Genomic DNA, 12,635 nt, shown 5'->3' on the forward strand with positions numbered 1-12,635 from the left:
AGGAATTTGTTGTCAGGAAAGAGGACAACAGCCTTGCTAGGGATGTAGTGTGTCACTTTTTATAAAAAATATCAAAACACTTTAATGAGTATTATAGAATTTGCCTTAGCTTTAAAAAAAAAAAACAAAAAAACATAGCTGAAGCATAAGAAATGAAATGGTTTATCCAGACTACAGTGTCACATAGTGGATCCTACAGCCAATTTCAAAATTATAAGTCAATAAATTCAAGTACAATGCTTAAAGCGCTTGAGTAGGATTATTTCAGTGGGGATTGAATATAAATCTGGTATACAGCATTTTAATAATACACTACTAAGCCCTTGCATACTTTTTTTTTTTTGTCTACAGCTGATTGCTGTTGAAGAAATCAGAAACTGAGGGATAAATGAATTTGATTCTCTCAACTGAGTTATACCATTTGGAAGGACAAGGTGGGGATAATACAACTTACTGTGGCATCAAATGTTCTCTTTAGTGTAAGCAGTTCAAAAATGACACAGCCTACTGCCCAGATATCAGACTTGAAATTGTATTTTACTCCTTGGCAGAGCTCTGGAGACATGTAATATGGCGTTCCCACAAGCTGGAAAACAAAGAGTAACTTCATTTTTGAGAGAACTATATTAATATTTCAACAACTAAAGTAAATTTCCCACAAACTAGTGATAACACCTATGAAACATTCACTAGTATATCCCAAAATGTTTTTTATGAGATGATGCCACTATGGAGAGAAATTTTCTTTCACATCAAATTTCTTGGACCAATGATAAAGGGCAAAGACACTGTGGTATTTGGGAGGTACAACGGTGATTCCTCGATCACAGAGGCTTTAGGCCCACTGAAGACTTCATACAGATAAAGACACAGTAAAAGCTCACCAATGGAAAAAATCCAAAGAACTGGCAGTGGGGAGAAGATAACTGAATAAAGGGGTCAAAGTTCTAACTAAAATGCATAGTAGTGAAACTCTGTAAATAACTCAATTTGACATCTGCAATACCAACACAGCTAGTGAATTTCTTTCAAATTTAAAAAAGATCTTCTGCCTTGAAGAATGGGTTTGGAGTCTGGCTATAGCCAGACTCTGGCTATCACCTGAGTCTGGGTGACTCAGTCGGTTGAGCGTCTGACTCTTGATTTTGGCTTGGGTCATGATCCCAGGGTAGTGGGACTGAGCCCTGCCTCAGGCTCTGTGTTGAGCATAGAGCCTGCTTAAGATATTCTCTCTCTCTCCTCCTCTGTCCCTCTATCCTGCTCTCTCTCTAAAAAAGAATGGGTTTGGAAATAAAAATATCCTGAATGGCGACTGTGCCAATGTACCCCAGAAGTTCTAATAAAACTGATAGCCATGTTTATTTTTCTTAATATGAAATTTATTGTCAAATTGGTTTCCATACAACACCCAGTGCTCATCCCAACAGGTGCCCCCCTCAATGCCCATCAGCTCCTTTCCCCTCCCTCCCACCCCCCATCAACCCTCAGTTTATTCTCACATTTTAAGAGTCTCTTATGGTTTGCCTCCCTCCCTCCCTAACTTTTTTCCCCCCCTTTCCCTCCCCCATGGTCTTCTGTGAAGTTCCTCAGGATCCATATAAGAGTGAAAACATATGGAATCTGTCTTTCTGTATGACTTATTTCACTTAGCATAACACTTTCCTGTTCCATCCACGTTGCTACAAAAGGCCATATTTCATTCTTTCTCATTGCCAAGTAGTATTCCATTGTGTATATAAACCACAATTTCTTTATCCATTCATCAGTTGATGGACATTTAGGCTCTTTCCATAGTTTGGCTATTGTTGAAAGTGCTGCTATAAACATGGGGTACAAGTGCCCCTATGCATCAGCAATCCTGTATCCCTTGGGTAAATTCCTAGTAGTGCTATTGCTGGGTCATAGGGTAGATCTATTTTGAATTTTTTGAGGAAGCTCCACACTGTTTTCCAGAGTGTGATAGCCATGTTTAATCAGCAAAGCCAGTAATTTTTAGATGACTTATATGGCATTTATAAATTTTCCTAGCATTCTTTCTTTAAACTTGTTAAAAAAAAAAGTCAAGTTTTGGTTTTACCAGAATACTATTGATGAGAAAAACTCATATAAGGACACGATTGTTTCCTCTGAAGCAGAGACTCCCAACCTTGGCTATCAGCATCCTTGGATGGCTCTAAATTGCTTATAGGCATTATCTTGACATTATCAAAAAAAACATCAACAGGACAAAATTCATTTAATTAACTCACATTTTCAAGTTCAAGGACAGGGCAGTATGAAACCAGAAGAGTAATAACTGGGTTTTATAATTCCTAAAAAAATGAAATCACTGTCCTTAAAAATCAACGCATGTCTACTCTTTACCAATGGTCTTTCTTTAAAAAAATTTTTTTTAATGTTTATTTTTGAGACAGAATGTGAGCGGGGGTAGGGCAGAGAGAGAGGGAGATACAGAATCTGAAGCAGGCTCCAGGCTCTGAGCTGTCAGCACTGAGCTCAGCTCTGAGCCGTCTGAGCCGAAGTCGGATGCTTAACTGACTGAGCCACCCAGGCGCCCTACCAATGGTCTTTCTAAGTAAGGATCAGGGAAGAAGGGAGCCCTGCAGTTAAGACTATGTATGATATTAAGATCAGACTGTTCTCTGGGCATCAGCCTTTATTTGTAATATCAGGCTTCTGAACCAGAAACATTCAGAGGAAACACAAAAAGAGATGTCTAACATCCTAAGCTCAAATATTAAATAAGAGATAAACTGAAATCCACTAAAGATCCTAGGCTGGAAAAAATGATAGAGCATTTTTCTGTTTTTAGAAAAGTCTCCTGGTCAGTGTTAGAAAGGGCTATGAGGTCAGAGCTGTGATGTGGACAATGACTCTTGAAAGAACATCTCAGCATGTAAATGCCTGTTAGCAAGCCCAGGAAAAAACACTGCTGAAGACTTGCTTTATAAGTATCGAGAACTTGCAAGAATACTGAGAAAAGTGTGTGAGATTTAGAGTGTACACTATCTCATGATACTGGAAAGGAAAAGAAAAGAAAAAGTATGACAAGGGCAATACATACTTACCGTCTCAGCCATGGAATACTCAGAATTCAGTTTCTTTGCTAGGCCATAATCTCCAAGTTTTATCAGGTTTGCCTTGGTCAGAAAAATATTTAATGTCTTTATATCTCTGGAAAAAAAAGATACCGTGTATTTATTATTTACCATATATTACCATATATTTTGCTTCAGCCCCAACGCTGCCCAGAATTAGTACAGAATAAAATGTGTGGTTACCCCTGCTCAGACTGTTACAGGATCCAAAACAGTGGTCCCCACTTTCACACATACTTTAACATTGAAAAGGGAATTTGAGGGACTAGAGGCAGAGAATTAACTTCATTCTCCGGGGCTTCACAGCACAGGCATGTCTCCCACACCATGGAGGACGTTAGGAAAATTGAGGGCTGGATGGAAAATATAGTGCCCCAGGTAATCCTGGAATTCCTGTAAAGTGCACTGCCTCTTCAACTACCATTTATGCCTTGAACTGGTTGGTGTTAAAGTTTCAAATCTGTTAAGGCAAGGGAAGAGGCTGCGCATCTCAGCAGCAACATGATTCGGCTGTAGAGATCACCTAAATAAAATCACTGGCTATTTTTCTAAAGATGAATTGATCCTATGCAACACAAATAAACTGCCTGGTTCATACTCTGGCTTCCTTAAAAAGGGAAAAAAACAGAAAAATGTTCTTTTTTTTTTTAAATTTATTTATTTATTTTGAGACAGAGAAAGAGAGAACACACACATGTGCAAACAGGGGAGGGGCAGAGAGAGAGGGAAAGAATCCTAAGCGGGTTCTGTGCCTCCAGGGCAGAGCCCGACACGGGGCATGATCTCACAAATTGTGAGATTATGACCCAAGCCAAAATCAAGAGTCAGTGCATGGCGCCTAGATGGCCCAGTTGGTTAAGTGTCTGACTCTTGTCTCAGGTTCAAGCCCCACATTGGGGGGCTCTGTGCTGACAGTGTAGAGCCTACTTGGGATTCTCTCTCTCCTTCTATCCCTGCCCCTTCCCCACTTGTGCATGTACTCTCTCTTAAAATAAATAAACTTAAAAAAAAAAAAAAACTTAAAAAAAAAAGTCAGCGCTTAATTGACTAAGCCACCCAGGCACCCCACAACAATACTCTTTGTAACTTTTGAAAAGAAAATGCAAGTGTAGCCATTCAATAACTATTGAGAAACACATATTAACTGAATGAACAAACCAACAAAAAGAGAAATACAGTACTGGTGGATCAACATTCATCTCTAGCAATGATCAATGACTTACTTCAGAAGGGTATAATGTGGAAATGTTTTTCTAACAGTTCTTTCCTATAGCTAGAAATGAATAGAAAGATGTTTTCCCTCCTCAAATCTGGTAAAACTGTGTAATTATACAAAACAAACAAACAAAATATTTTTGGGGGCGAGGAGGGGCAGAGAGAGAGGGCGACAGAGGATCCAAAGTGGGCTCTGCACTGATAGCAGTGAGCCCAATGCGGGGCTCAAACTCACAAACTGTGAGATTATGATGAGCTACCCAGGCACCCCAACAGCTTTTTATTTAAATTAAGACTCCATTATAAAATTAAAAACACTTGCCAATTATTATTGCTCACAGGGAACATTTACTGGGAATTCCAACCAATCTAATACCACTCCTCTCAGTGGCTTCTAGACTTTACTGATGAATTAATGAATTGAACTCTAAAGTATCTGTTAAAGAAGTGACTGAGTAGTACTTAGCTATTGAAGAGATTCTTCCTAGATCATAAACATAGTTTAACTGCAGGAAGTGAAGGTAACACGCCTCATTACTCACTCTTTCCTTCCTAAATTATATTAACGGAAAAGCCTTGACAGCTTAATCAAGAAAATAGTAGTGCTGACGGGAGGCACATCCAAGGTGGGGGTCAGATTGGTGGAGGACTGCATCCCGTATTCTTTTACTCATACCTATGAAGGATTCCAGCTTTATGGATACAGCTCACTGCTGAAACAATCTGAAATAGGTACCACACCACCATCTGCAGAAAAAAAATGAATTATATTTGGACTGGAAATAAGAAAAATTCCATAAAGACACACACTAAAACAAAACAAAGGAAGCTACAACCAGAGGTTATGATTCAACATGACCTTACATCTCTTGCTTGGAGGTTGAGTAGACAAAGAAAAGTGGTAGGGGTAAAAATAAAAAACAGGTCATCATAAAACAGTTCCAATGTCATTATAAAATATAATATGGTGAAGCAGAGTTGTGGAAAGAAATCCAAGAAGAATGCAAAGGTATAGAAAACTGGGCATACCAGTATGCAGTAATAGAACCAGGAAAGAAAGCCCATAGAGAATCATGATGTGGAGGTAAACCGTTTAGGAAGCAGCTATAGACAGCTTCCTTGTTAGAGGTTTCCTTTCTCATGAATATCAACCAGGGCCTGGAGGGAGTCTGAACAAAAGGAAAAAAACGCTCTTCATTGTTGGAAGAGGAAATACAGAACTAGAATACAAGAATCACAGCATTACAATTCTAGCTTCCTTCCACAGAAATATGAATTACCTCTTCCTCAAACAACTTGTCCTTCTGGCGAAGGATTTTGTCATACAGGTTCCCTCCTGCAATTAAAGGAGAGGCAGGTTTGAATTGCTTAATAAAGATCAAAGCTTGACTTCTATATCTACCAGGGTTTTAACAGGTGACCCAAAGAAATGAAGGATTCTACTTCCTTTCCAAAGGAAACCCCTTCTTCTCTCTTGGCTCTTTACAAAACTCTTCCATCCCTCAAGTACTGTATCTAAAGTAATCTTAAAAGGCTCCCCTAAAAAATGAGGCTCAATACAAAAATGGGAAGTATGACATTTTTAGAAAAGAATAAAGGCCATTTCTATATTATCCCAATTAGCAAAATACCTTGAATGTCTTCATATCAGAAGACTTTCTTTTTTAGAACTCCTTTTAAAGGAATCTGCAATATTTTTGTAACAACTCTCTGAAGTGTGACTACTAGAACACTGGGTACCTGTGATGCAATGTTTTGTACATACAGGTGTATCTCATCGACAACTTCCTTTCTATTGCATACTGAAAAGGTTTCCCATAATTTACGGTACACCTTAGATTGTTTCCAGTCCTTACTCCCTTTGCTAACTCCTTCCTGTGGAATAAGTCTGAATTTGCTTCTCCCTTTCCTTTATCAAGTAACAGACTGCAAATGATCAGGATTCATTTTACTTCCTACCTGCAACTATAACTTAGGCCTTAGCCCGGGCTCTGTTTCACAACTTCTTTTCCCCTGCAATTTAGTAACTTGTCACTTCAACAAATCTACCACCGTTCTAGTCCCTCCTAACCACAAAGGAAGTTACTACTTGTGGCTTCTGCTACTTTAGAAATATCTAATACAATCTTCTACATTTAGGGTTGATCAGAACCAGGAACAACCGTGGTGCACAAGAGTCAAGACAAAAAGTTAGAATTCTAGGAGCTTTCTCTTTGAGATTTAAGTGAAGAATATGCTGGGACTTCTTTAGCATAGCTAAAGCTTCTTTAGGGTAGCTTAAGAAAGGGCTTTGAGGGTTCTTCTGTGTAATAAGGATAAGAGCTAGGACAGCACGTATGAAAGATTTGCTGCACACCAAGTACTATGCTAGGGGCTTTACATATTCGTTTAATACAACAGCCTAGGAGACAGGTACTGTTTATTAATAAACTCATATTAAGGTGAGGAAGCTGAGGCACAGAGAAGTTTCTTGTGCAAATTTACAAAGTTAAGAAGCAGTGGAGCTTGGGAAATGGGTTTAGAGTCTATTTTCTTAGCAAATGAGCTATACACACTGCTATCTTATAAGCAAAATGGTCCAAAGTAATCAAAGACCAGATATATTAAAGCCATCCTTTACTATCTGTCATTTTCATTCACCTATGATCTTTGAATCACTCTTCAAAAGGACAGTTTTGACTGAGTCAGTATTAATAAATGTCCCTTATAAGATTTCATTAAATATACCAAGGAGTGCCAAGCTACACTGTTTCTAGTGCCTAACTAGATGTCTAACATTAATGCCTAACTAATGTTAATTCATTAGAAAAAACCTTGAAGAGTGAATGTAAAATTCAACTGAATTAATAATTTGAAAATGGAACTATAAGCATAATAGAGAATTTGAGCATGCAGTATGCAGTATTCCTTCCCTTATTTTGTAAATCACTTCAAAATTCTCCAGGGTCTGAACTTATTTCTCTTAAACTCTAGAAATCCATTTAAAGTTGTTTTTTTGTTTTTGTTTTTCAAAGTAGGCTTCACGCCCAGTGCCAGAGCCCAATGTGAGGCTTAAACTCACAACCCCGAGATCAAGACCTGAGCTGAGATCAAGAGTCAGATGCTCAACTGACCGAATCACCCAGGCAGCCCTCCATTTCAAGTTTTTCACCAATGCATATACCTTATTTTCCTCTCCCCCTCAAGGTAAGTACAAGCACAATAATGTCTTGCCAGAGGAGGTCCCACTGAAGTCTACCTTACCATTACAATATTCCAGCTCAATCAGCAGAGTCGTATTGTCCATGAAATGATTGTAGTAGGCAATAATGTTGTCATGCTGCAGCAGCGCCAGAATAACAATCTCATTCAAGGCATCACGACGCTCCTTCTCTGACAGTCGGGTTAAATCAACTTCCTTCCACACAACCAACGAGTCATCCTACAACACAGTAATAGAGGTATCGTGCTTTCCTCTTGGCTGGCAGAGAATGAATCCACACCCGGATCTCTAAGCCTAGAAAGAAAACTTCCTAGATGGGCACAGACGGACTCCTTTTATTTTTTCCTTTAGACAAAACAGGAACAGAATTTTAAGATTCTTCATAAAATTAAGCTTTACAATTTACTGCAGGACTAGGGAAAGCAAAGCACTAAGATGCTATTACATTGTGGCCACATTTAAATTTGCATGATGTCAGTTCCAGATAAAAAATAGGAGATATAGATCTCAAAGATCCTACTGAAGGGCATCATGACAAACTGCTAGTCATAAGCATTGTAGTAGGGCTAGAATACTGGAGAAATGGAGAACTGGAGAGACTGGTTATCTATAGCTGACCAGAGTTTCTTATAAAATGGAAACATTACACTTACCTCTAATTTTATAAATTTAGATTTCTCTAGTGATTTCTGTTTATGTTTTCTGGATAGGAATAAGTCATGCCTAAGGGTTCAGAGTTCACTTTCCTCACCTGCCCTATTTCGCAACTCTGTATCTCCTATAACTTTTATGTATCACATGTTTCCCTCTATCTGCGACAACTCACCTTCAGCTCCCAATACCCACTTCCTTTTATAACACCCAAATTCTTTCCGGATACTGCTTCTTAGCCCAGAAGCATCCACACCTACATCACTCTCCCTATCCTTTAGAATGATTCAGCTAAGCCTTTTAAACTCCTGGGGGGGAGATATCCTGATAAACTTTCTACTGTGCATGTATTCAGTGCGACCGTTCCCTTTAGAACTCAGACACTAAAATGATATTTGTCCGTCCTTTTTCATTTATATACACATACAACTTAAATGCTATTTGTTTACTAACAGGGCTAACTTGTCTTCCCATCGAAATAGAAGCTTCTTGGGGGAAACAGCTGCTTCTAATCAAACCTTTGTACATTCAGACCTAATAAACATTTGGCCAGATGGCTAATGTTGTGCCATTTTTTGAGAAATGTAATCAAATTTAAATAAACCAACCTCAGTAATCAAGTTCAACATGATGGAAAGGCATGGATAAGGAGATGTGAAACTCTGTTCTAGCCCAAGATTTACTTCTAATTTAAGTGTCAAGTCCTTTAAATATACCGTCTTAGTTTCTTTAACTTAGTTTAACAGAAATAGTAATGTTCATCTCCTCTTTCTCATATTTTGAGTACAAATAAAAGCAGAATACTAACAGTAACCCTAACATCATACATTAATGCGGCATTAGGATAAAAAAGAACACTTGAAAATTTTCTCTTGCAACCACCCCTTTCCTCCATCTTTTAGCCTTAAAACTATGCTAGTTTGGAACACACCCCAGAACTGCAGATGGTGTACTGATGGATGAATCATCATCATCATCATCATCACCTATAGTCTTCAAATTTAAGACTTTAGTGATCAAATACAATTGATGGTTAGTTTTTGGAAGCAGAGTCACCACTACAGGGTTTTTAATATCATTATACATTTTGAACTTGGTGGTCAGTGATCTAGGAATCTCTTCAAAAGATGTGTATATATGCAATAGGGGAGGGGGGGTGGGTTATGTTCACATTAGGTTCTCAAAGGTCTCTTTGCCTCTCGCCACCCGAGAGGCTTAGAATATACCAAAAAGGTATTTCCCATGCATAAACACTGCGGGATAAACACTGATGAAGACAGCAATGACCCTCTCAGTGACGTTCTAGAAAAATCTCCAATTAAATGTTCATACCTGAGCTTAAAGATAACGGCAAAGACAGCCGAGTTGCCACTGATTGTGGGAATTCTGAAGCTACGCCCCTCCTCTCCACCCCGACCCTGGAGAGCTATACTGCATGAGGAAGGAAGTTTTGACAACACTTCACATCCGTATGCCATTTTTAATTTACAGTTTGCAAAAAGTACCTTCGTTCGATTCTCAAAGTAAGCGTAAAAAAATAAAGATTATTTTTGAAGGTAGTTATCATTAACCCCAATTTACAGATGGGTAAGCTAAGGCTCAGAGAAAGTTCAATGACTTGCTCCCTTCCCCGGGTTCGACAGAAACGCCCAGTTAGCAAAAACAGCGATCTGACGGATTCCCGGTGCCGGTGAGCCGGAGACTGGAGAAGACCCTGAGACACACACCCCGCCTGCGGCTGCGCAAACCTAAGCGAGCACAAGGCGCAAGCCGCAGGCAAAGCGGGGAACCGGTCGGGGCTGGGAAGCGGGGCGGCGAAGGAGGGGCTGGGACGGCCGGAGCCAGGGGCCGCTACCTCGGTGCGGCGGTACAGCGTGGCCTCCCCGAAGGCGCCGCGGCCCAGGACGCGGATGGGGATGTAGTGCAGCTCCTCCTGCTCCGCCGCGCCGCCGCCGGCTCGCGGCCCCGGACCAGCACTGGGCCCCGGGCCCGAGTCCCCGCCACCCCCGGACTCGCTCCCAAAGTCCGAGTTGATGGAATCGCAGTGTCGCTCGTACTCGCCCAGCACCGACATGGCGGCGGCCGCGGAACCAGCCTGCGTGTCCCCGGCGGGGCTGACCGCGCTGAGCCTCTCTCGCTTCAGACGCCGGCGCGCGGCTCCGTCAGCCCCGCAACCCCGCGAGGCTCCATGGTGGCTCTTTCCCCCCTGACCCGGAAACAGTTCCTGGTGCTTCCGGCCCGGCGGGCTTTTCTCCGCCTGCGCTGGCCCACTTGCTTAGCCCGGCGGCCTCGGTTTCCCTCCCTCCCTCCCGGGCGGGCCAGGCTTGGCGGGCGCTGGTGGGGACGCCGTGGGACCGAAGGGCTCCAGACACGGCAGGGGATCACCGACGGGTCTGTAGACCACTTCCCCGATCCCTGGCCGGGTCCCCAGACAGCTTCGAGGTCCGGAGGTCGCCCAGTCACCTCTTGGCGCCAGGCCTATCTCAAGGGCAAGTGATTCCACGTTGGACAGTGCTCTTTGTTTAGGGAGATATTAAAGATACTATAGTAAGCGGAAATATTTACTGCCTGTCATCTCAGTAGGTGGGCCCAGTTACTTCTCCCAGAACCCCCACTAGGTTCCCCCTGTTCTGTACTACTCCAAAAATATTTTAAATCAACTCTCCTGACACTCTTTTTCCAGATTTAACATTCTCCTTGCGTCTGTCTTTCCAAATCTCTGACCGTCTGATCTCATGCAGCATTCTTCGAGCACTGAGGTGTCAATGTATTTAAGGGTGGGAAATCTACAATAAGATGCTCCTTACCCTTAAGTCACTAGGAGAATTGTAATACAGTAAAAAAAAAAAAAAAAAAAAAAAATAGGTCCCAACAGTTATGGACCTTGGGCAACTTTACGTTACCAAAGTTTTTTAAAATCTGTAAAGCTTGTAGGAATATGACCTACCTCACAGAGATAAGTTAACTTTTTATTGTATTATGTTCCTGACACTACGCTAAAGGTTTTCTTACGTCATCCCACTTAATCCTTATATTATTCTTATTCTAAATAAAGAACTGAGATACAGAGGTTAAGTAACCTGCTCATTGTTACACAGCTAGTAAGGGGAGCCCAGAGTCAAACCCAGCACTCTGGATCCACATCTTTCAGAGAGCACAATGTTTTGGGTGTTGTGGCTGGAGGCCAGGGTGTGTGTGGGGTAGAAGCAAGAGAACACCGGGCCTCAACTGTTGAGTTTGCCTTTCCTGTGGGCAATGAAAAATTATGTGAGATTTTTTAAGCAGGGGAGTATATGATTAGTGACCGTATGTCCTAATTTGCTGGGGAAGTCCCAATTTATGCCTCCTCCCCTCCCCCCTCCCCCCTCCAGCATAACAAATAGAGCTTTATTTTGCTCAAGTGCCCAGTTTGGACAATAAACTATACTACGATCACCTTACATAAGACCAAAGATGTATCTTACAAATAACTCCAATGACAATGTGGAGGACAAAGACTGGAGGCAGGGAGACTAGATAGGAGGCAATTTAATAGTCTAAGAAAAGAAAAGGCACTGAAGTATTTACCAGTGTGAGTGGAGAGGGTTCCAGATTTGAGAAGTCCATTTGAGGAACATTTAGAACTTTGTGATCAATCGAAATGTGGTTGATGAGGTAAATTTGAGTGGAAGAAATTCACTTCCTGATTTTTAATGAGGTGGGTAGTGATAGCAAGGAGAGGATGAAGAAAATTGGTAAAATGGGATAGAGGAGTTGTGAAGGATGAGTTCACATTCCTCTGACCTCTGTACGGTTCATCAATGTCCCTTTCATTTATGTATGTATGTATGTGTTTAAGAGAGAGGGTGTGGTTGAGCATATGAGTGGCGGAGGGGCAGAGAGAGCGAGCGAGAGATAAAATCCCAAGCCAGCTCGGCACTGTCAGGGCAGAACCCAGTGCAGAGCTCGAATCTACAAAAGTGAGATCATGACCTGAACCAAAGTCAAGAGCTGGGATGCTTGAGCCATCCAGGCGCCTACACTGTGTGTGATGTCCTACACTCTGCATAACATTCCACATTGGGTCTGAGTAAGAGTACAAAGAGACTTCTGTCTCCCTTGATCTGGATCCAATACTTCTTTTTCGTATGCTAGTCTTCATAATGATGGTCTGCTTATGTCATACTTGTACTTTAAGCCTCTTTTTCACATCCAAAGCAATCCAGAGTAACACAGCTCTCCCAGTAGATCACATCACTTCTTTGTAAAATACTGATGCTTGTTATGTTTACTTTATTGTCTATCTCCATTCATTAGAACCTTAGCTCCACAAGAGTCTGGATTTTGTACTCTTGTTTACAGCTGTATATCAACACTTAGAAAAGTGCTTGATATTCTAGGGTTAAAATTTATTTGATAAATGAGTATCAGGTCATTATTATCTCCTATGTATAGAACATTTCTTTTTAACCTAAACGCAGGCCTGATAA

The 12,635-nt window shown here is 41.1% G+C and overlaps 2 protein-coding genes across 2 annotated transcripts in view; one reads left to right on the forward strand and one right to left on the reverse strand.

Annotated features, from left to right (window-relative positions):
- ZC2HC1C (zinc finger C2HC-type containing 1C) overlaps positions 1-7,508 on the forward strand; it is a 46,781-nt gene extending 39,273 nt beyond the window's left edge. Inside the window, exon 4 of the mRNA XM_081795969.1 lies at positions 7,328-7,508. Within this exon, the coding sequence (XP_081652095.1) occupies positions 7,328-7,330 (3 nt within the window). The 3' untranslated portion in view covers positions 7,331-7,508. The remainder of the gene's footprint in view (positions 1-7,327) is intronic.
- The window catches only part of NEK9 (NIMA related kinase 9), a 38,582-nt gene extending 28,186 nt beyond the window's left edge, over positions 1-10,396 (reverse strand). The window contains exons 1-6 of the mRNA XM_060620291.3: positions 10,022-10,396; positions 7,557-7,734; positions 5,594-5,649; positions 4,990-5,060; positions 3,069-3,174; positions 455-586 (exon numbers count right to left, since the gene is read on the reverse strand). Of these exons, the coding sequence (XP_060476274.1) occupies positions 455-586; positions 3,069-3,174; positions 4,990-5,060; positions 5,594-5,649; positions 7,557-7,734; positions 10,022-10,240 (762 nt within the window). The 5' untranslated portion in view covers positions 10,241-10,396. The remainder of the gene's footprint in view (positions 1-454; positions 587-3,068; positions 3,175-4,989; positions 5,061-5,593; positions 5,650-7,556; positions 7,735-10,021) is intronic.
- Positions 10,397-12,635: the final 2,239 nt, after the last annotated feature.

The sequence above is a fragment of the Panthera onca genome, chromosome B3 (assembly GCF_046562875.1).
Source record: "Panthera onca isolate mPanOnc1 chromosome B3, mPanOnc1 haplotype 2, whole genome shotgun sequence".
Taxonomy (NCBI): Eukaryota; Metazoa; Chordata; class Mammalia; order Carnivora; family Felidae; genus Panthera; species Panthera onca.